Genomic DNA, 22,289 nt, shown 5'->3' with positions numbered 1-22,289 from the left:
ACAGCCTCCAGGCCCCAAGAGGCACCCCCACTACCACTGTGGAGAGCAGGGCTGCTCTGGAGGCAAAGCCACATCTGGAGCCCAGGCCCATGAAGCTAGAGGGCAGAGCACATGCACACTGCTCCCACCCCACCCAGAGACCCCACAGGGGTGGCCCTGGGACCCTAGAACTGGGCCAGACAGGCCCCCTCCCATGGACACAAGGCCACTCGCTGGATGCTGAGCTCCCCCCGTGCTGAGCTCCCTCCCTACTGTGCCCCTACAGCCCTCGAGCCCCCCGATGCCCAGGAGGCCAAGCATCAGGGTCTCGGGTGGGGGAGGCTGCTCATGCCAGAGGGAGCACCAGCCCGGGAGGCTCAGAGTTGGGCCCTTGGACAGAGGCAGGCCAGGAGCGGAGGGGCGGCCGATGGCTGCCAGGAGGCAGAGGCAGGGGAGCTGGGGCAGGGCAGGCGTCCCCAGCTGCTTCCTGGAGGACGTGACCAAAGACAGGCCCCGCTCCAGGGTCACCTCCTCATGGCCCTCCCCCAGCAGCAGGGACCACGGCAGCCTCTATGCTGCCAACTATCAGCCACAGCCCCGTCCCGGCAACATCCCCAAAGGGAGCTTGCCTCCAGGACCTGAACGAAACTCACCCCAAGCAGCACGCAGTTCACTAAGGTTGGCTGAATGAGACAGAAGGTCCTCAAAGCATTTCCCCACTTCCACCGTGGCCATAACACCCACCAGACCGAGAAGAGCCGACGTGTGACAACTGGCCCCCTCCGTCCAGGCCTAGATCCAGCCTGGACCCCAGCCTGCCTGGGGGGGGGGGGGGGGGGTCACATCTGGCCAGCCCAGCGAGGGGCTCAGGGTCCTAAATTCAGGAGGTCTGGCTGAGGCACCAGGGCATGGGGCAGGGCACCCCGGCACCTGGAGGGCTCTCGACAGCAGGCTCACTCCATGGCGCAGGCATCGGTCCTCCCAGCCCACAGAGCCCGTGAGGCAGCAGGATCGAGAACTTTCTGGCTAACGGGCATTGAGTAAGCAACCAGAGCCGCCTGACCAGCTTCTCCAATCATCAGCACCCCAGCTGCTAGCACTTGTCTCAGAACTCGGGGACCCAGCCCCTGCCCAGGACCCCTGCCCTCAGCCCATGCTGGAGGCAGGGGGCCACCACATGTGAACACACAGGGGCCTCCTGTTCCCCACAATTTACTGACGCCCGCCCCCTTCCCGGTTGCCTGCTGGGCTCCGAGGCACTGGGGCATGGCGCAGGACGTCCGTCCTGGCATCCACCTGGAAGAAGCCCCCAGCTGCTCGCTAGGAGCAAGTTCAAAGCACCGGAAACCGTCTGGGAGTATTTCATTTCACTGGGTGGCCGTGGCTCTGCGCCCGTTCCAACAGGACCCTGAGAGCTCCCTGTTCCACGAAGAAAACTCTGGACAAAGCAGGAAACCCCGCAGAAATGCTCACGCCTTCCCGTCACAAAGAACTTAGGAGGAACGTCTGGGGTTGGGGGGGGGGGGTTCTTCTGACGATTTTTCTTGTGCTTGTGTGCACTTTTCTTTACAAAAACTCCACCGCCACCACGCCTACTCTAAGCCTGACCCGCCGCCCAGCACCCAGCCAACACTGTCCAGACGGCACACTGCCAGAAAGAAAACCACAGGCCCCCAACACGGCAGGACTTAGGTTAAGGCCCCACGTCAGCAAACCAAGCCCCCAGCCCAGAAGCAGCCCCGGTCAGCAGCCAGCACGGGAACTCCCCGTCGGCTCCAGGAAACGTCCCCCTGAGGAGGGCCACCTTGCCTGGCTGATAATTTCCTTTCTCCTCCCTTGAGAAACCTTTCCTTTCTGCTAGATGGCATTCTGCCTGATTCAGGGATCGGTTAATAAAGCCAATGAGCTCTCAAAAATTCACTCGGTTGAGTTTCTGTTGTTCAAGGGCATGTAGCGTAGCTCAGTTTTCATGATCTATCAGTTTACAGATGTGCCAAGTTTCACCGAACCAATCGCCTCCAGTAGGACCCTGCACGCCCCCCGTCTTTCCACATGAGGGACACAAGGGGCTCCAGCAAGGGAGGAATGCTGCTTGGAGACCCCAGGACAGGCCGCTTCCCAGCCGCCCAGCAACCCGGCCCATCCCTGCCCATCTCTCTGGAGGCCGCGACTGGACAGGGGGTGCTCTAAGAGGATGGGGAGCAGAGGCCTCTGTGGAGGGAGTCTCTGGGCCGCCCCCCCCCCCGCCCCGCAACAACCTCAGACGAGCCGCAGGGAGCAAGCTGAGGGCTGGGAGAATGCCCGTCCATCCACTCACCGTACTGACATCGGGGACCCTGGAAGCCTCGGGGACAGTAGCATAGCTGGGCTGAGCCAGGCACGCAGTGGCCACCGTTAAAACAGAGGCCAGCGCTGCACTGGGCTATGGAGAGAGGAGAGAAGGCATGTGAGGAGGGGCAGCAACCCAGGGGCAGCCCCAGCCCCCCCGACCAGGACACAGCATCCTTGGGGACCCTCTCCCATGTCCCCCAGGAGGCAAAGCCTCGGGCTGGGCAGGACCCAGACCCTCACCACAGACAGGAAAGCCCTCCTCCCACGAAAGCCCGGACTGCACCTTGAGAGCTGAGCCCCGAGCCCTGGGTGGGGGGGTGGTCGTCTCCCAGGCCAGCAACCCCAACCCTGCTGTCAGATCACTGATCCCAGCTCTCCTCCGTCCTGAGTCACACACTGGCCCTGCCACCAGAGCCTGAAGCCTCCCCCATTTTCTCGAGGAGGTGGGGAGGGAGGGGCAGCGGGGGAGAGCCCACTGCTGAGGACCCCGCCCCTCCTGCTCACGGCCCAAGGGTGCCAACCACCAGGCTGGTCAGCCCCTAGGAAGGGCAATGCCCGTGCAGGCCAGCAGAGCCCAGGTAGGAGGGACGGAGGGAGGGTTCAGGGCTGGGAGGGGCTGGCCCCCTCCTCCCTCTCTAAGGAGACCTTCTCCCCACACTCCACCCCACTGGGCCCAGGAGGCTGCGCACCCGTGGCGTGGGGTGCCAATGAGCCCCATCCTCCCGTCCCAGCACTAGTGTGTGGGGGAAGAAGCGGCCGGCTGGAGAGGTGGGGCTGTGGGCAGGGAAGGGCAGGTCTGTGAGGCTTGGCAGGCGGCCCCCGAGGGCCCGACAGTCCCAAACTGCCTGCCGGCCCCACCACAGCAAGTATGCCAACCCAGGCTGGCCCGGGTACCCCAGCACCGATTTCCCGGCCCTGCAGCCACCCTCCCATCATAACCCTATGCCCATGAGGGCACGGCCAAGGCGGGTGGGCTGTGCCCCACCCTGGGACCCCAGCAGCCTGGCCCTGAGTCCAGAAGGTTCAGGGGTGTTCACTGGGTGAGTGGATGCTCTGCACAGTGACCTACCCCCGAAAGCCTCCGGGAGCCTGGTGTGAGCCGTGGGCTCAGTGACTTCATGGGTCCCTGAGGGCACCCCCACCAGGAGCAGGGAGAGAAACTCCAGAAGGCGGGAGGCCTGAGGGAGGGCTGTCAGCCAGGCACATGGGTCCAAGCAGCCCCCTGGGCTGGACGCTGTGCTCGATAAGGTAGCTGAGGCTCAGAGACAGGCAGCATGTGGTCCCAGGCCACACAGGCAGTGAGCAGGGACCAGGCCCCAGGATCCTCTACTTAGAGTCTGGGGTCAGGAGGGCGCCTGTGGAAGGCTTCTTCCTCCTCTCTGGCCCATAACTGTGGCCGCTGCCCCAGTGTTGGAGGGAGCGCCCCCCCCCCCCGCCCCGGCCCCCCTGCAGGCGAACTCAGACCTCACAGCCTCCTCCCTCCAGCCCCACACCTGCAGCCCGAGGATGTGTCTGAAATGGGGCAGGAGTGGGGGGCTGGGGATGAAACGGTGCCACAGGGGTGTGGGGAGGACGCACACGGTGACCCTGAAGCCCACACAGGGAAGCTTGGCAGAGGGGCCGACCCGGGACGCAGACAGCATCGGCGTCCCCGACGCCAAGGGCCCGGAACCTACCTCCAGGGTATGTGCAGCCCACCGTCCCCCTCCACTCCCAGTGCCGAGGGGCCGGTGAAGGCCACCGTCACCGCTTGCCCCGCTCCCCCACTCTGTCTGCCCCGCAGCCGCTGTGAACTCGTCCACTGAGCACAAGGCCCCGCGCCCGCCCGCAGACCCCGGGGACGCTCTGGGCTGCCACCCGCCGGGACAGCCTGTGTCTCCCCCAGATGTGACACAGCCATGCCCACGGCATGGCACTGTGTCCACCGCGGCCACGGCGTTCCTGAGAGCGGGCACCAGCCCCGTGCGGACCACCGCCCACCGCGTTCCCGGGCCCCGCCGCCACACGGACTCCTCGAAGGCACTCCACGAGTGCCGTCAACGAGTGAACACCAGAACGCACCACATGGCCAGCCAGGCGCGGGCAGGCCGCGGGGTGGGGACGGAGCTGGCGTGTCCCGAGGGAAGCATGCACGGGGCAGCACAGCCACAGAAATGAAAACCGGGAAGAAAGACGCGTGAAGCTGTGCCCCACACCGGAGGGGGCAGTCCCGGGGAGCCGCACGGGGAAGCCTGGGGAGCAGGGCCTGCTTGGGGGGCGTGCGGGGCCACAGAGGCCCCCGGTGACGGGCGAGGGAATGGGCGCCTCCCCTGCATGACCCCCCCGGTGGCCGGGCTCCACGACACGGACCCACCTCCCCCGTGTCAGGCAGGGGGGTCGCCTCGAGCGGCAGAGCACAGCCCCCCTCCCACCACCCCTGCAAGGGGCAGCACAGACAGCAGACAAGGACCCCAAGACCCCCCGCCGGTAGCCGAGGAAAGACACGGCCCAAGCAAGCGCTGAAGAACTCACACCTGGGCAGACAGAGCTCGGGAGCCGGAGCCTGGCTTTCAAATCCGCGTGTCTGACAACCTCCCCTAGACCCAGGCGACCCCGTGCGGGAAGAAGGACCAGGCAGCCAGGAAGAAGGACCGGGTCAGAAACGTGCAACAAAAACGTGAACTTGACACATGGCTGTGAATGAAGGCTGGACGGACGCCTTGCAGACAATTTAGAGATTTCCAAGTAACAAATGTGTTTTCTACTTCACATTAGTGGATTTTTTCAAATACCTACTAGGTTCTGGGGCCGTGGCAGGGGGTCTGCTGGGGACCGTCCCTCAGGCTGTCAGCTTGGCCAGGCCTGCAGCCACAGGACCCTCGAGAGTGAGAAACGCCAGGGCAGGCACAGGTGACCTGGGCCGGTGGGGCCCACAGGGTTGGCAGCCGTGTTCTCCGAGGGCCAAGCAGGCAGAGGGAAGGCCCGAGCCGAGGGAGTCCCATGGGGCTGGAGAAGCCCCCCCTCTGCCCAGGAACTACTGTGCACGCGGCTCCCCCTGCCCCAAACCCCTGCTGGCTCCCCACGGCCCAGATGCTTTAGCGGGCAAGGCCTGCACATACGTGTTCAAGTTCTGTCTGATACGTATCAGTGGGCTAGAAACTCAGGTTAAGCCCCACGACAGGCGACTTGCACACACGGAATACAACATTCTCAGCGACCTTCATGCTGCCAAGTGTCTCCCACACCCTGCCTGAGCCTGAAGCCAGACACGCCACCCACAGCAGCCTGCTTCCAGAGCCAATGGGTCTCCTCGCCCATGATCTGAACAGAGAAGAAGGAACTAGGACCTCCCTAGTGTGCAGAATGGGGCTGGAGGTGCAGGGACAGTGACCGTTCACCAAGCGTCCCAGCTTCCCCAGACCAGGTCTTTGCCTTGGGGTGACACAGGGTGGGTCCACCCACATCCTCAGCACCAAAGGCTGGCAGGGCCCCTGGGGGTGTCCAGTCTGCAGGATGGTGGATTTGGGGAGCGCAGTCCCCAGGGCGAGGGCAGCATGTCTGGAGACCCACCCTTCCTTCCTTCCTTTTTCTTTTTTTCTTTCTTTCTTTTCTTTCTTCCTTCCTTCCTTCCTCTTTCTTTCTTTCTTTTCTTCCTTCCTTTCTTCCTTTCCTTCCTTTTTCTTTCTTTCTTTCTCTCTCTCTTTCTTTCTTTCTCTTTCTTTCTTTCTTTCTTTTCTTCCTTCCTTCCCTTCCTGCCTTCCTTCCTTCCTTCCTTCTTTTTAAAGATTTTTCTAGGGGCGCCTGGGTGGCTCAGTTGGTTAAGCGACTGCCTTCGGCTCGGGTCATGATCTCAGGGTCCTGGGATCGAGCCCCGCATCGGGCTCCCTGCTCCACGGGAAGCCTGCTTCTCCCTCTCCCACTCCCCCTGCTTGTGTTCCCTCTCTCACTGTGTCTCTCTCTGTCAAATAAATAAATAAAATCTTAAAAAAAAAAAAAAAAGATTTTTCTATTTGAGAAAGAGAGCGCATGAGTGCGTGCATGCACACACATGGAAGCGGGGAGGGACAGAGGGAGACTCTCAAGCAGAGGCCCCACTGAGCATGGAGCCTGACACAGGGCTCCATCTCACGACCCATGAGATGACCTGAGCCGAAAGCAAGAGTTGGACATTCAACCGAATGAGCCCCCAGGCACCCCTGGACATCTGTGGCATCTTAACGCTAGCCACCCCTCTCTTATGGTCGGGGGCAAGAAACACCTGCATTTGGTGGGACCTCAGGTGAACCCTGTTGCAGGCAGTAGGGGTGGCCCCTGTCCTGGGACGGGCTAACCATGGCAACGGGGCTCCACTCCTCTACAAGGGCTGGGCTGTCCTCAAACTGCCACGCGACTGAGCCCACGGCCCCTCCTCTTCTCTTCCCCAAGTAGCTACCGGCTGGACAGCTGAGTGGCCTCAGGCGGGACAGGTGTGATCCAGGCGGACAAGTTTCTCCTGGTCTACCAGGCCACCCCCCTGCAGGCTCTGAACACACGGCCAGGGTCACCAAATGTGCGTGGGGCACAAACATCAGCCTTCTGGAGACCAGCACTGCAAATGAGCCCTGTCCCTGGGCACCTCTGCCCAAGCGGCCCAGAGACCCCACATTCATCCTATAGCTCGAACAGGCCAGGGCGGGAGGGACCAACTCAGACCCAAGACAAAGCTCCTGGCCTGGGAACCTGCTCTCTCGTGGTTTGTCCCAGCTGCACGGCCTCCTGTGGACTTCCTGTGCCGAAGCCTCTGGCTCCCATCCACTCCCGGCAGTGAGGGCTGGGCCCAGGAGCAGGGGAGCCCCATCCCTGCATCAGCTCCCCACGGCATCCCCAGAGGAGGGGCACGCCTGTCTGCTGGCTGGGGCTGAGCTCACATCCTGATCAGGCCTGAGGGGACCTCAGCCCCTCCCTGCACCCAACACAGAATTTTCAGGATGGAGCCTGGGAGGGGCCTGTCTGGGAAGCAGCTCTCCTCCTGTCTGGGCCACAGCCCCTCCACTGTAACTGGGGATCAGCCCACCACCGAGACACGTGGTGGATGTGCGGGGCCCAATAAAACCGCCACGCGAGCTCCCGCTGCGCGCCTGGCTCACGGAAACCTCGGGCCAGATCGAACACAGCCGACCAGTCCGACGCCAGCTGGTTCCCGGCTCCCAGGCTCGGCAAAGGAAGCGGTGGCACCGTCCTGCCCATGGCCGAAGCCACCAGGCCAGCAGAGACAGGGTGTGTACTACCCAGGCCGGCACCCAGGAAACTCTCCCAGGGCGGCCGGGGCACGTACAGCAGGCCAGAACCCCACGAGGATACCCGGGCCCCCAACGCTCCTCCAGCAACCGGCCTGGGAGGCCAGCACCAGGCAGAGTCGGGGCTGGACCCGGCACAGAGCACCTCTGTCCCCCATCGTTGGCGGCATTTAGGGGTTCAAACAATGCTGGGTGGGGGAAAGCCCAGATGAAGGGGGTGACGGTGAGGACGACACTGTGCCCAGGCCCCTCGCAGGGCAGCGAGATGAGCACCGTGGCTCAGGGCGGCCCTCACCTCATCGACCACGCCACTGGGCAGCATCTCCTAAACCTCACCTGAGGTGCTGGTAGGACCGCCTGGGCGGCTACAGGATGGAGGCCACTTCCCTGGGAGCCCCGGGTCCCTCCCACTTGGTCCCTCTGTCCCTGTTCTGCTACCAGACCCGCCGGCCTTCGACCCAATGCTAGCTGGCAGCTGGAGGCCTGGACCCCAAGCCCCCACCCGCACCTCCCCCCGCCCAGACCCTTGCTGCAGGGAAGGAGTCACTCCGGCTCCTAGCGCCCAAGGAAGAGCCACGCCAGTGCCCGCCCCGAGGCCCCGGGAGTCTGAGGCAGGGCTCCCCCTTGGCCGCGCACCCACCGCAGGCCTGCGCTGGAAGGCAGGGCCGCACAGAGGAGGCGCGTGCTCAGCGTGGGTGCCGTGGGCCGCAGCTGCAGGCGTGAGCAGACCCGTGCACGGGAGCAGGCGGGCGTGCAGGCACTCACACAGGTGTGAGCACTGCACACACACGTGAGCGAGCAGGCACACGGGCCGCACGTGTGCACGTGAGCGTGAGCCCGTGTGTTCAGGAGCACATGGGTGTGGGCATATGTCCGAGGGTGAGCGCGTCAGCGCATGTGAGACCATCCATGTGTGTGCACGTGTGATTGCACACACATGCGTCCTTGTGAGCGTGAGCACAGGCATCAACCGTGCACGTGTATGTGAGGCTGTGACGTGGGTGAGCTCGCCTGGGTGGACAGCATGCTGGTCCGGTCACGAGTGTGCACGAGTGTGCAAACGTGCCCAGCACAGCAGCATCCAAGTCTGGGGTGACTCCACTGTCCGGAGACACCTAGGGGATGAGGGGTCGCCGCAGAACAACACACCCACCCCTAGCAACCGCGTGGGCACCCGTGTCCACAGCGAGGACAGGACAGCCAGAGTGCCAGCTCTGCAAATTCCCACGCTGGGCGCAGGGCTGACACGTGTCCAGAACGGAAAAGGGAAAGTGAACAGCGAAGCAGGAAGGCAGAGGGCGGCCGTCCCCGGGTCCCCCAGCAGCCTTCCTGCCGCTCCTTCCCACAGCCCCAGGATCACAGAGGAGATGGCCGCATCCCAGGAGGGAGGAAAGGGCAAGCTTGCGAGGTGGTCAGCGGCCTGGGCTTCTGTCCCCTTGGCCCACCCAGTGGCCTGTCCCAGGCTCCCGTGGCAACAAACCACGTCAATCCCTCCCCCACACTCGTGCGAAGCCCTCACAGGCCACAGATTTTCTCCCAGCCGGCCTAGCATCCCCTGGGCAGCAAGAAGGCATGAGTGACCACAATGGGCCAGGACAGCCCGTGGAGAAAGCTCTGGGTGGCCACCCCAGTCCGTGGTCACCTCTGAGGGTCTGCTGCAGAGTCAGGGCAAGGCTGGCCCACACAACCCGGGCACACATGGGGTCCTGAAAACCCAGCCACGGCCACGCTGTCCAGACCCAGCTCCCACTCCATCCACGCATCCAGAATCCGGCCACTTCTCACCACACTCCGCAACCCGCCAGGGCCAGGCCCTCCGCCCTCCACGGCAGACCGTGTCAGACCCTGCACGGGCTCGCTGTCCTCACAAGGGCCCTGGGACCTCAGCAAGTGACCTCATTTGGAAACAGAGTCTTTGCGGGCATGACTAAGGCAGAGACCAGGCTCACACGGATTCGGGCAGGCCCCGCTCAGAGACAGGGGAGGGCACGCGGGCAGCAGGCGGCTGACGCGGCCCCACACCAGGGAGGGCCCAGGACCAAGCGGGAAGGATCCCCCACACGTGGATGGCACACCTCCGGCCTCCAGAGAGTAAACCCGAGCTGTTTCAAGCCCCGCCCAGCCCCTCCTGGCCGACGCCCCTCCCCCACCTCAGCTTTCTCCAGGGCTCTGCTCACGGGCTGGCACCGAACCCAGAACCGCAGGCGCGCTTGCCCGCGTGTCCGCCGCCACGGGACAGCAGCTCCGACGGAGGAAGGGCCAGGCCCAGTCTCTGCCACTGCCACCCTCCTGCACCTGAGCACAGCGCAGGGCACACTGTTGGCCCCACACAAACGATCGTCCGGGGGACCGCCTGGGTCAGTTTCCCAACATGCTTTAGGGACACTGTTTATTTTTTCAACTTTGTTGTATCTTTTTATTCCTTTCTTTTTAAATAAAGAATTGGTTTGGAAAATACTACATAGTCTTTCTCAGGAACTCACAGGACACATTAGCATGTTAAATGCTCTGATAAGTCCCGCAACGATGGAACCTGCTTCACTGTGCTTTATGCAGAGCTCCCCGGACCACAGAACCCCTTCCCATTCCTCATTGCTGGTGCAGCTCCTGGCACCTGCTCAGGCTCTGCCCTCTCTGTCCAGTGGCCTCCTCAGATGGCCGGGGCTCAGCCTGCACAGAGTTAGAGCGGGGAGCCACAGAGCATCTTCCTGGCCCCTCATTCCTGGGTGCATCCATGTCAGAGTCTGCATGCAGCACCTTCACACTCAGGGCCCCCCTTGATGAGGGACACCCAGGGCCCAGGGCATGGGGGTGGGTCCAGGAAAATCTGCACCCCACCGAGATGGCCGTGGAATTGGGAGAGCCACCAGGCAAGAATCTGGCACCCCAACAGAAGAGGTTAGCGCCCAGTTGCCCACGGGGCACATGTGTACCACGCAGACCTGAGGAAGCCCCCTGGTCACCAGGCAACGCCGCCCCACCCGGCCAGCACTTTTCCTTTCTGGTCACCTCCAGGTCACACATGCTGCTAAGTGGGCCTCTGAGAAATCACAGTGGCCACTAGGAGCTTCCTGTCATTCTCTTACACAGCATGATGTCTCCTCCTCACTCCCACACGAACCCACGGGGGCCCTGATGGCGTCCCGCATGCAGCTGCGGTTCCAGGACACGCGAATCGAGGACGTCTCACATGGCTGGTGGAGCGGGGCCAGGCTGGGGCTGTCAGCAGCAGGGGGGGCTGCCCCCGGCCCAACCCGGTCTCCCTTGACTACGGACAGCCTGGACTGGGACTGGGGAAATGGCACAGGGATGGGGGAAGGGACAAACCCAGAGACTCCTGACCCCCGGGCCCCTGTGCAGGAAGTGGGCACCTCTCCCAAGTGTGGGCCCAGCACCCCAGCCACTGCTCGTGCTCAGGAGCTCGGAGGGCCCCGACCCAGCCTCCAGCCCCGGCACCCACAGGCAAGCTGGCAGGAAGGGGGCCACCCCAGACTCTCCCCTGACCCCACAGGGCAGGGTTTCCCAGGGTTTGGGGGGCCTGGGCACCTGCTCCACCTGGGACAGGGAAACAGAGTGACCCAGTGACCCCAAGGGCTCAGCTCACGTCAGGAAGCCCGTTCTCTGTGCTCAGCCCACCTTCTCTGGCCACTTCTTCTGCCTTACTCTGCACGCCGCCCCCCTGCCGCCTCTGCGGCACTTCCTCCAACCCCCACGTCTCTGTGGGCCTGCCCTGCCCATCCACACATCGAAGCCCCAGCTGGCTCTGTACCCCCCATTGCACCCCTGTCACATCGTCTGCTCGCCACCAGCCTCCTGCCAGGCCCCCTGACTCCCCAGAGCTGAGCAACGGCCACCCCTGGGGGGCAGGGTCCCAGGCTCAGGCTCTGCCCCACGTGAGCCTCCCTGTCCCTCCCTCCCTTCACCTGCCGGGGACCCAGACACTGGGGCAACAAGAGGGTGCCCGAGAGGCCGGGTCACAGGGTTCTTCCTAGAGCATTCAAAATCCAAATACAGAAATAAGTAAATCCTGCACTAAAATGTTTTTTTAAAAAACAATCAAGAAAGCCTAAGCCTCAAGTTTAGGACACACGTGGAGACCCTGTCTGTGTCTCCAGGCCAACAGCACAACCTGGACCCCCAAGGCCAGGCCCTGTGGCAGAGACGTCCTCATTTCCTCACCGCTACAGCCCTGTCCCCAGCCCGGCTTCTCTACCTCTGCAAGGCCACGGCTGCCCTGGGCGGCTTTAGGTCCCACCTGCCAGCGATCGCCCCGCTGCCGCATACCCGCCCCCTCCTGCTAGCTGGCCAGGCCACGGCAGAGCCAGCTCGTCCTTCCTGGCCACCAGCACCGGCAGACAGAGCCGCAGGACAGCCCCGGAGCGCATGCTGAGCCAGACTGCGAAGGAGAGACTGTCAGGGCCTGAGGACCTATGCTGAAATCGGCCCCCCATCCCTGAAAAGTCAGCATTTGGGGCCTGTCTCCAACCTGGTCTCCCAGGATCTGGCTGACCCTTGGGCCCTACCGCTCCTCCCCACCCCTGACCCTGGGAAGGTCACTCCGAGACACAGGAGAAACCAAGGGTCACCCGACCCCAGTTCAGGAGTACGGATGCTGGGAACGCTGCAGTGCCACCTGTGACCGACACCCCGGCTCCGCGCCCTTGCCCATGAGAGTGTATACACCCACTCCCCCCAGCCCAGGAAGCCAAGCCCAGAGGGCCCCCCACCCCAGGCTGGCCATGTGGTTGGGCATCCACGTCCCTTCTCAGGTATAAAAACGCTGTGCTCCCCACCCACCCAACCCCACCCAGTGCTGTAGGCCCCTGCCTCCTCTGCCCGCCCCCACCATTCAACAGATTACTAGGGCCGCCTCCAGCAGGCCCGAGGAGCCCCATCTCACAGCAGAAACCAGGGCCGTCGGCTTTGACCTCTACCATGCACCCCCAGTCAACAGACTCCTTTGTTTTCCTAGAAGCCAGAAGCAGGGAACACACACATCACCAGGATCAGAGAGCGTGGGGAGAAGGGCTGCTGCCGGGAACCGGGGGTCTGGGGCACCTCCCGCCAGAGGGCCAGCTGGCCAGCATCTGGGCAGCCACCCTGCCCCTGAGCCTCTCCTGCCCACAAAGGAAGCCAGAGCTGCTTCCTTCTCCTCTTCCCTCCTGATCCCTTCCTGGGGAGAATTATTCATTTCCTCTTCCAGAAAAACAGCACCAGCATCCTTCTCTTCCCCTTTTCCCACTGGAGTTCATGCAAAAACATCTCTGCCCCCGTTCAGCTGCTCCCATGTTTCCCGTGTGCAGAGGGACCCAGGGGCAGAGAGACAGGCCGGAACACATCCTGTTCCAGCATGGGGGAGCTGGGACCCCCAGCCACCCCCACTGCATGGCCCCATCCCTCACCTCACATCAGGGGGTGCCATGTCATTGTTTCAGGGGAGACCAGACCTCTGGGACCACCTCTCCAGGGAAGGGATACTGCCACCTCCTACCCCATCAGCCCCAACTGCCCACCCACCTGGGCCCACACCCACCTGGGCCCACACCCACCTGGGCCCACACCCACCTGCTGGCCCACCTGGGCCCACACCCACCTGCTGACCACCTGTGCCCAAACCCACAGGCCAGAACGAGCTTCCCAAATACTCCCTGCAGCCAGACTCCGCAGCTGTGAGCCCCATTTAGTTTATGAAACAGAGGCTTCACAGTGAGGCTCACGTGTGCTGACACAGGGGTCCCCCTGCCTCCTGCGGCTATCAGGACCCCCCCCTCTGAGGGAGGCAGCGACAAACCCCCATGAAGCAGAGGAGAGACCGAGGCCCAGGGCACCAGGACAGGAGCTACTGTCTCACAAACAACTGTCCACAGAGGCCAGCGGCCCAATGCCCAGTGCTGGGCCCACTTGGGAACAGAGAAGAAACACCCAAGAGCAAGAGCATGGCTATAGCGGTGCAGGTGGGGAAGGGGCATGCTCCATGACATGACCCCCAAGAGACAGCTGAGCCACAGACAGCAGCACGTGGCCCAGGACCACCCTCACACCCCTCCCGATGCCAGGCACCCGGGCACTGGCAGGCAGCCCCCCACCCTCTGCTCGGAGCCCCCACCCGCCCCAGCCCTGTCTCCTCGGCCCCTGCCCCCATCAGCCTGTGGGTTCACTGTTCCTCTTTTATTATTCCGTTTTAACAGCCTTCAGGGGGCAGAGGGGGGGACGCGCGGCCCTGGGAGGCTCCCACGCTGTGATGAGTGCCACCAAGTGCAGAAACGGGGCCTGCACCCTGCCGTGCCGGGGGCACCCCCTTTAGACATGGCCTCTTCCGACGCACTGATTCAGGGTCGGGGGAGGGACACTCACGGGAGAGGCAGCCCTGGTCTCCAGGCTGCTGGCTCCACCCTGGGCAGCACCTCAACACGGTCTGGGCCTCCACGGCATACACCTGCCTGTAGCCTGTGTAGTAGATGGTTCTAGAAAAGAAGGGAGAGGGCAACGTTTACGGCGCGGGCGCAGCGCTGGTGGCATTCCCTGCGGCTTTAGGCTCTCACCCACCGCTCCCCACACTGATTCTCTGACCGGCCCCATTTCAAGCTGAGCAGGTTGAGGCTCGGAGGCGGGTCGAAGGTCTGCATCCTAAAGCAGAGCCGCACCTGCACGAAGAGGGACAGCAGGAGCCGGGGACACGTGACCGGCCCGGAGCCAGCCACACTGGCCCCGGCCAGCTCGGCACAGGGGGTGCTACCCCACTCCCTCTGCACCCCTGCTGTGGGCCCAGTTCCAGGCTGGCGTCAGGACGGGCATAGCACCCCACATCTGGCTCTCATCACCAGGCCAGATTGGAGGGCTTGGGGGTCAGACTCCAAGCGTCCAGCTTGGGAACAAGCGTGGCTTCCTGGGGCCCCGTGCTGGGCGGACGGTGCCAATCCAGACCCCAGGCTCTCAGTCCACCAGTGGACAGCAGGATGGCCCTGGGGCATCCGTGAGGGCCCCTTCCCCCCCGAGGAGCGTAGGGCTGAGCTGAGGAGACAGGGTGACCGGGAGAAGCGTGTGGACAGCAGCAGCGGGACCGGAGTGTGACCAGCACACAGGGCTGAGATCAGACGGGAGCGGGGGGGTGGGGGGGGCCTCTCAGGGGAGGGGAGGCCCTCCCACCTGCACCCCTGGACCCAGGCCGGTTCCTGCTCAGCAAAGGCTGAGCAGAGAGAGCAAGAGAACAAGAGGAAGGGGATGCCCCGAGGCCACCCACAGCCTTCAGACACAGCAACCCCACCCCACAACTGTCTGTAGAACAGTGGCCAGGAGCCCGGCCAACAGCCATGGGATCAAGGACCCTTGAGCCCCAGGAGTGGCCCAAGGGCCTGGACTGCCATTTCCAAGTGACGTGACTCCCTTCTGTTCGCTGGGGCTTGGCCCCGGGGAGCCGTGGGAAACCCAGGGACCCCACAAACAAACAAGGCCCCTTCCCGGAAGCGGGAGTTCATGCGCGCACGCTGCACACAGCAGCTCGGGGGAGCTTTGCAAAACACCACTTTGGCAGGACATGAATCCACTTGCCTGGAGAGAAACCGACCACAGCGGTGGACAGTATTTGACAAAGCAAACAGTGTTTGGGTCCTTCCATCGTAAATATTTATCCCTCTCCCGGGGCTACGTGCTGCTCCTCGCGGTCACCCAGAGAACGGAGACAATCGGCCCATCTGCCACCTCCCCCCACCCTCAGAAGTTAGAGACCCTCCGAGGCAGCTGTGGGCCTACTGCCCCCTCAGCCCCCCAAGAGCCGACCCCTCACTCCCCTGCAGCCCACATGGGACAGCTCATGGGCGACACAGCTCACGGAGGAGGGTGGGTGCAACAGCTCACAAGGGGACACTTCACGTGGGCTCTGGCCATGGCCAGGAAGCTGGCTCTCAGCAGGGCCAGGGGCGACAGGGGGACGGGGGTACCAGGCTAGTGCACACATCTCCACCTTCTGCAGGCCCCGTGGAGCTTGGGCCACAGGGGAGGAGATCTGGGGGACAGGCCTGGAGGGAGGGGTTCCGTGTGGCCTCCTGGCTCCTCCAAGCATTCCCTCCTCCTCCCTTTGCATAGACCACTCCCCCCCAAAGGGCAGGGGGCCTTTGACGCAGCCTGGGGGGCTCCTCAGGCCTGGCACGGCCTGTGCTGGCTGGTGGTTTGCCAGGGAGACGCTCCTGATGCGCTAGGAGAGCTGGCCCCTGGGCTGGCAGATGGGGAGAAGGGGGGCAGGGGGCAGGGCCCGCCTCCCAGGGAAGCCGGAGCCTCTGTGCATTCCTGAAGGAGGAAGGGGAGCGTGCCAGCCAGAGGCCACACAGCTTCGACAGCCACTGGAGGAACATCTGGACGAGGCATTCAGGCAACTGCCCATAGCCAGCACGCTGGGCTCCAGGGCGGCATCACGGGAAGGGACATGACCCATTACCAGCCAGGAGCCCCACAGAAGGGAAGTGGGGCCGAGCCCAGAAGGTGCTTGGGGCAGGTCTCAGGAAACCCCATGGGACAGAGGTGGTGAGACAGCTCTCATTCACACGGAGTGGAGGGCTGGGGGGGAAACAGCCCGTGTAGGGTGGGGTGAACCCCAACTACATTGCAGGCCAGGAGACCTGGCAGTCACCGCCCCCAAACAGGCCAGGGACCCAAACTGTTCCTGCTGAACCCGAAGGGAGGGTCCCAGACACCTGGAGCTGGGCAAGGCGAGGATGCCCAGAACCCGTTTTGCACGCGGCCCCTCCTGAGCCTTCCCAGAAGACCCTGACACAGAATGCACACTCCCTCCCCTCCGCACCGGGGCAGGAAGCATGGCAGAGACCCTGAGGCCCCCACCCCACATAACGGGGCAGCAAGGTCCTCCCAGACAGGGGGACTTTGCTCCGAGGGCCCCAGATGCCCCACCAGGACACTGAAGGCACCCAGATGCTTTGGAAACGCTGCTCCCACCCCACCCAGGCCAGCCTGGGGGCCGGTGACGGGGCGCTGGGGGCCAGCGACGGGGAGCCTGGGTGCTTCTCAGCACAGCCACCCACCCAACTCTCCAGCCCGGGGGCCACAGGGCTCCTGGCGGCTTCACCGTGAGCGGCTGCAGGGACACGGCCCAAGCTGTGGACACTGCTCAGAGTGCCTCTCTGGGGGAAGCACGAGGGGAGCTGTCTTCCTTCTGCCCTGGGTTTCTCAGCATCAGGCCCCTGACGCTCATGCAGGACCCTTCATGCTTGCAGGGCCGTCCTGAGCACCAGAGGCTCACTGGGGGGGCAATGGGAGGGAGTTCACGCCCCACACGGAGGACACCACACAGGCCACCCCCAAAGGCCTCGCTGCGAAGCTGGACACCACGCCCCATCTGAGGCCCATTCCGGCCTTCCCCGCACCTAACCTGGAGGCCTTGCTGCTTCCAGCCAGGGGAGTTGCCCGAGCTGAGGCCCCCCCACTGCCCAGCTTTGCAATCGTACAGATTCCAGAGCCTGAGTCTATAAAAAGTGGAGAGGTATGCAAAGGCACTCCTTAATTTGATTTTGAAATAAAATCTTGAGCAATAAAAGGTTTCGCACTGGCTCTTCTGGGAATGAGGCCCAGGGGTTCGGCCGCAGCAGTCCCGCAGAACTTAGCAGGCTGGGCACCTGCTTTTCCCCTCTCATGTGGCCAAACCCCCCCAGGGGTCCCCGCCTGCCCCACGAGATCCCTGTCCCCCTCAGAGCACCCCTCCCAGAGTCCCCTCCTCCCTGTAGGGCCACCACTGCACGGAGAAGGCTCCGAGATCAGGACAGTCCCCCACCCCAGCCACCCCGCTCCCACACGGGACCCGGGGACCCCAGCACATACCTCCGCTCGTGGCCGATGCACCACGCCTGCCGCCCACAGCCCGGCTTCCACACGGGCACGGTTCGGCTGAAAGCCTGCACACAGGGCTGGCGGCGGCCCACCAAGGTCAGCTCCTGTTCGGCACACACGTGGGGCCTGGGACAGAGGACAGATGTCAGCGCCCCGGCCACCAGTGGCCAGCAGGCCCGAGGCCGCCTGCACACCCACCCTGGGGCGTGGAGCCATCCGGGGTGGGGTCCAGACCATGGCCAGGCCCCACGGCAGGGCCCCCAGGCCGGGGCCCCTCCCAGGCCTGCTGCAGGCCCAGGCTCAAGGGTGTGAGCCTCAGAGGAAGAGGGTCATATCTGAGCATCCTCCATGCAGGGGCCCCAAGCTGCCCATAGGGTTACTCTAATCCTGCCCAAACCCCAAAGTATAGATACCGCTGCTGCCTTGCACAGGGCACCGGGGGGTCCATGGGAACAGTGACGTCAACCCTGCGTTCGTGTGACTCCCATCCCAGGCCCCCTCTTCCGCAGCCAGGCCGGCCTCAGAGATGGCCCTGAGCCGCGGGTGCTGGGCACACGGCCGGGTGGGATTCGCTCCGGCCAGAACAAGCAGAGGAGGCAGGCGTGGGAGGAGGGGAGCCTCCAGGGAAGGCGGAGTGGGGGGCTCAGCCGGGGCCCTGTGATTTCGGTGGCTCCTCGGCCCCCAGGAGCCCCCACGGGTGAACGCATGGACAGGAGCACGCCACACTCAGGAAGGACGAGGTGGCTGAGAAGGGGCAGAAGGGGCCCAGCCCTGCTCCAGAAGGGGAGGCGAGGGGAGGGGCGCAGCTCACCCCAGGCACGCCCGGATTCAGGGACCAGGGTGGTCCCCACACAGGCAAGTTTTACAAAGTCCAGGAGAGAAGGCAAAGCTTCGCAAGTCTGTGAGACCAGCCAGGGTCCTCTGCGGAAGAGGATGGGGTGGGCTGGGTTCTCCTCGGAAGACCCCTCTGCTTTCCTGGCCCTCCTCAAACCACAGCCACCGTGAGGGTCCTGAGGGTCCCACAGCAGCCCTGCGGGCTCATTCCGGCGGGTCACTCGCCCGTGCCCTGCCCTCACTCCGGGGCACCTGCGCACTCCTCCCCGAGGCCTGCAGGGCCGCCTGGCTCCCCCCTCTCTCCACAGCCCTGAGAACAGCCTCAGTCTTGCTGGTTCTCCGTTGGCCCCACAGGGCCGGGGGTGAGCGCCGGAACACTCTCTTCTGGGGAGTTCCCAGTCCTTCACAAGCATAACCTCGGCCAGCTTTTCCATTTGTGGGGTGGAGGAGGTGGGATGGGGGAGGGAACGGACAGAGAGACCAAAGTGTCACCCGAGTGGCCGTTGGCTCCTGCTTCCCATCTGGGGAGGGAAGGCAATTCCCAGACTACAAAGTGAACACAGTTCTGTCGGACATCTGCTCCCTGGCAGTGAGGGGCTCCTGGAGGCTGGTGGCCTTTGCCCAGGGCTGAGGTAAAGGTGGGTGTGAGAAGTATCCCTCCAGGGTAGGCGGTTCCAGGCCCTGATGGCCCCCGGACGATGGCCCCAGGGTGAAGAGGTGAGGATGGGGACACCAGGGCAGGGAGGGGGCTGGGGAAGCCAGGCCACACACATCCCCTGGTCCAGAAGGAGGGCTAGGTGACGGAGAGGTGTCTCCATCACGTCTGTTCTTACAGGCTCCCCGTTTGAACCCCACAGAGGGCCTCTGAACACACGTTCCCCTGGCCTGGGTGCAGCATGGAGCTTGGGACCCCGCAGCCTCGGACTGCGGCCAGGTGGAGCTCCAGTGTGTGGGGACACCATCTCCCTGTCCCGACCCTGCTTCCCCGGCCCAGCCAGTAGCCTTGGGCCAGCCCTGTGTGGAGTGAGCAGTCATTCCAGGCCCCAGGAAGGAAAGCCAACCAATTCTTCCATCAGAAATTCACTTGAGACACAAATAAATACATAAAGACAGGTTGCAGGGTTTTGAATCTGGACATGGTCGGCCAGTGGGAGCCAAAGAACCAGTCACAGGCTCCCACGGGTCCACAAAGGCCCCCTGAGCACCAGGGCTGTGAGTCAGTGGGACCCCCCCCCCCAACCACGGCAACCCTCTTCTCTTTGCCTCCCCCAGAGGCCCACCAAGGGGTTCAGGAAAGCTAGCCACAGAGGGTGGGGATGTCTGTGCCAGGCCCTGCAGGCTCATCACATCTCCCCCAAGGCAAGGGTGGCAGGGGGCACAGGACCAGTGTGGACAAAGCACTTCCTGGAACCCTTGCTGTTCTCTGGGCTCCGTCCCCTGCTCCTCTGGGGTGCAAGGAGCAAATTCTGGCACCTCCAGGAGCCCAGCAGCTTCCCCCTCTCTGGGGTCTCGCAGAAGGGTGCTCTCCCTCACGCACTCAGCCGGCCAGCAGTGTCCACTGTGGCCCCACTGCATGCTGGGGCCTGCATCAGCTGCTCCAGAGACAACCAGAGACAGCAGAGCAGAGGAAGATGTACCCCGAGGTGTCGCAGAGCTCAACATGCCTGGGGCGATCTGAGAACAGACGCCCCACCAAGAAACAGGGACACAGGCCCCCAGAGGGGCAAGAGGAGAAAGAGAGAGGGGAGACGGGAGAGGAGGCTTTGGGGAGAGCATGAAGCAGGAAGAGAAGGAGGTCTCAGGCAATCCACTAGCCGCTGGTTGAAATGCTCACCCCAGCTGGGCCAGAGGCCTCCTGGAGCCCCGGGTGAGCAGGTCAACCTCAGGACACAGGTCTTTAGCTCCACTCCTCAGGGGCTCAGGGAAAGGGGCCCAGGAGGGGTGACAAGCAGTCTCCACAAGCACACTGGGGCAGAAGCCCCCTCTTAAGGAGGAGCCCTCTGTCCTCGTGGGCTGAGCAGCTGTCCACCTGACCAGCACCCTGGAATTCCCAGGAGTCTGGGCCTTGGGAAGTCCCCGGCTAACCCTGCAAAGAGCAGGCAGGCTGAGTGGCCAGACGGCCACTGTGAGAATCCTTCTGAGGCTGCAGCTTCCCTTGGACAAACTAACTCACTGGGATCGCAGGAAAGAAAAATGTCCAGCAGAAGTCACGCAGAGAAGTCGGGACTCAGGCCACTCACATTTCTGGATGCAAAGGCCCCCTTTTCCTTTGAAAAGGCCACAAGGAAACCCTCCCCCTTGGGGCAAAGCAAGACCCAGGGTGGGGGTCCTGGGGCTTGGACTGCCCCCCCACCCCCAGCTCTGCCTGGAAGTGACCCTCCTGCACGGCCAGGTGCTAGACAGGGGTCCCTAACCCGGGCCGGGCCACTTGCCTGGCCCGCTGAAGCCTTCGGCAGCCTGTCCGCATTGGGCAGGCCCCAGGCCCAGCACCCTGCAGGAGCCCTGGGGTGGGGGCTGCCAGCAGGAGCCTCCCCTCCTCCTCCCCTTCCCTGGCTCACTTTGGCACCAGCTTTCCTAGGAGGCCAGCGCAAGGATTGATCTGCTGTCCGCTAAACGGCCCATTGGGGAATCATCTTTCAAAACTGAAATTCATCTCAGCTGGCTCCCTGACCCTCTCTTCCTGCCCATTCTGGTACTGAGTTTCTTCTCCTGTCTCCCTGCCCCAGCACGCACGTGTTTAACACACACACCACGTCCAGGGGCCCCCTGTCTGGGCGCACCCCGCCCCTGCACAGACCCCCAGGCCCCAGGAGGCAGGCTTTGGAAGGAAGTGAGAAGGGGCTGCTTCCTTCCTGCTTTCTCTGCCCGCAAGGACCCCGACTGGAGCGCAGCGTCGGCCAGAGCGCGGACGCACGTTAGAGTGGAGGAAGGCGGTCGGCGTTAGGGCAGGAGGAGGTGGCCCTGCTACCGAAGCGCCCGCGACCCAAGCCCCGACGCTCCCCAGTTGCGGCCAAGAGCCCAACCTTGTCAGGGCCCAGGGACAAAGCTGCCCCGGGCCCGGGCTCCGCCGTCCAGCGCAGCCCCCCCACCCCGCTACTCACAGGCCGGGCTGCAGGCGGAGCAGGGCGCTCGCCGGCCCTGCGGGAAGCAGCAGCACCAGGGCCAGGGCCACCGCGCGCCCCGCCGCCCTCGCCTCCGGAAGGACGGGCATCGTGTCCGCGGCCCCGCGCCGGGTCCCCGCTCTGGTCCGCCGCTCACAGGAGGCCCCCGGGGGCCCTCGGAGCCGCCGCCTCCACGTGCGCCATGGCCCTGGGACGCGCAGGGCGCAGCCGCAGGTGCCCGCGCCGGGCCCGCCGAGCCCCGGGGCGCCGCAGGTGCGGGAGGTCCGGCTTCCCGCCTGGCCGGCGTCCGCGTCGCGCGACACTGCGCGCCCGGCCCCGTCGCCAGAGGCCGGCCCGCCTTTGCCACGCCCCCGGCCCGGACCCCCGCCCGGGCCCCGCCCCCGCCTTGGCCCCGCCCAGGCCGCCGCCTCCAGCCCCGCGCCCTGCCTTCCGCGGGTCTTCGCCCCCAGCCTTCGCGCTCCCGCCGCTCTCAGGCTGCGAGTCCCAGACGCCCTGCGACCGAGTGACCGACTCCGACGGACCTCGGACCCATGCGCGCGTCTTTAGGGGCAGCCCTCGGCCCTCCGTCCCTCTTAAGTCTCCGCGGACACTCTGTCCATTGTCACCCCGGTGCCCTATCCCCTCCCTTGCTGGGCAGAGGCTGGAGGGGCTGGGGGGTAGCCTCTGCAGCCCTCCGTGTGCCTCTGGACACTCCCCTTTGGGCACCCCCGCGGTTGGGCACCGATCACGCCCTGGACATTTTTACACTTCTTCTGTGCAGGGTGTTCTTGGCCAGTGGCCTGAAGTCAGGGGGTGCCTGCTTCCCAGAGGCCATCGAGGGCAGGAGTCTCCCTCTGGAGGATTTATTTCCCTCCGTTTAAACCTGGTTTGGGGCACCTGGAGGGCTCAGTCAGTAGAGCATGCAAGTTTTGATCTCTGGGTCTTGAGTTCAAGC

At 64.2% G+C, this 22,289-nt stretch overlaps 1 protein-coding gene across 1 annotated transcript in view; it reads right to left on the bottom strand.

Moving 5' to 3' along the window:
- The window catches only part of MEGF6 (multiple EGF like domains 6), an 87,996-nt gene extending 66,552 nt beyond the window's left edge, over nucleotides 1-21,444 (bottom strand). Inside the window, 4 exon segments of the mRNA XM_035019030.1 lie at nucleotides 2,297-2,401; nucleotides 13,920-14,029; nucleotides 17,391-17,525; nucleotides 21,335-21,444. Coding sequence (XP_034874921.1) covers nucleotides 2,297-2,401; nucleotides 13,920-14,029; nucleotides 17,391-17,525; nucleotides 21,335-21,444 — 460 coding nt within the window.
- Between the last annotated feature and the right edge of the window lie 845 nt (nucleotides 21,445-22,289).

The sequence above is a fragment of the Mirounga leonina genome, unplaced genomic scaffold (assembly GCF_011800145.1).
Source record: "Mirounga leonina isolate KUSES-001 unplaced genomic scaffold, KU_Mleo_1.0 Mir_173, whole genome shotgun sequence".
NCBI lineage: Eukaryota > Metazoa > Chordata > Mammalia > Carnivora > Phocidae > Mirounga > Mirounga leonina.
Note: the sequence above shows the minus strand (reverse complement) of the source record. Positions and strands in the feature narration are given on the sequence as shown.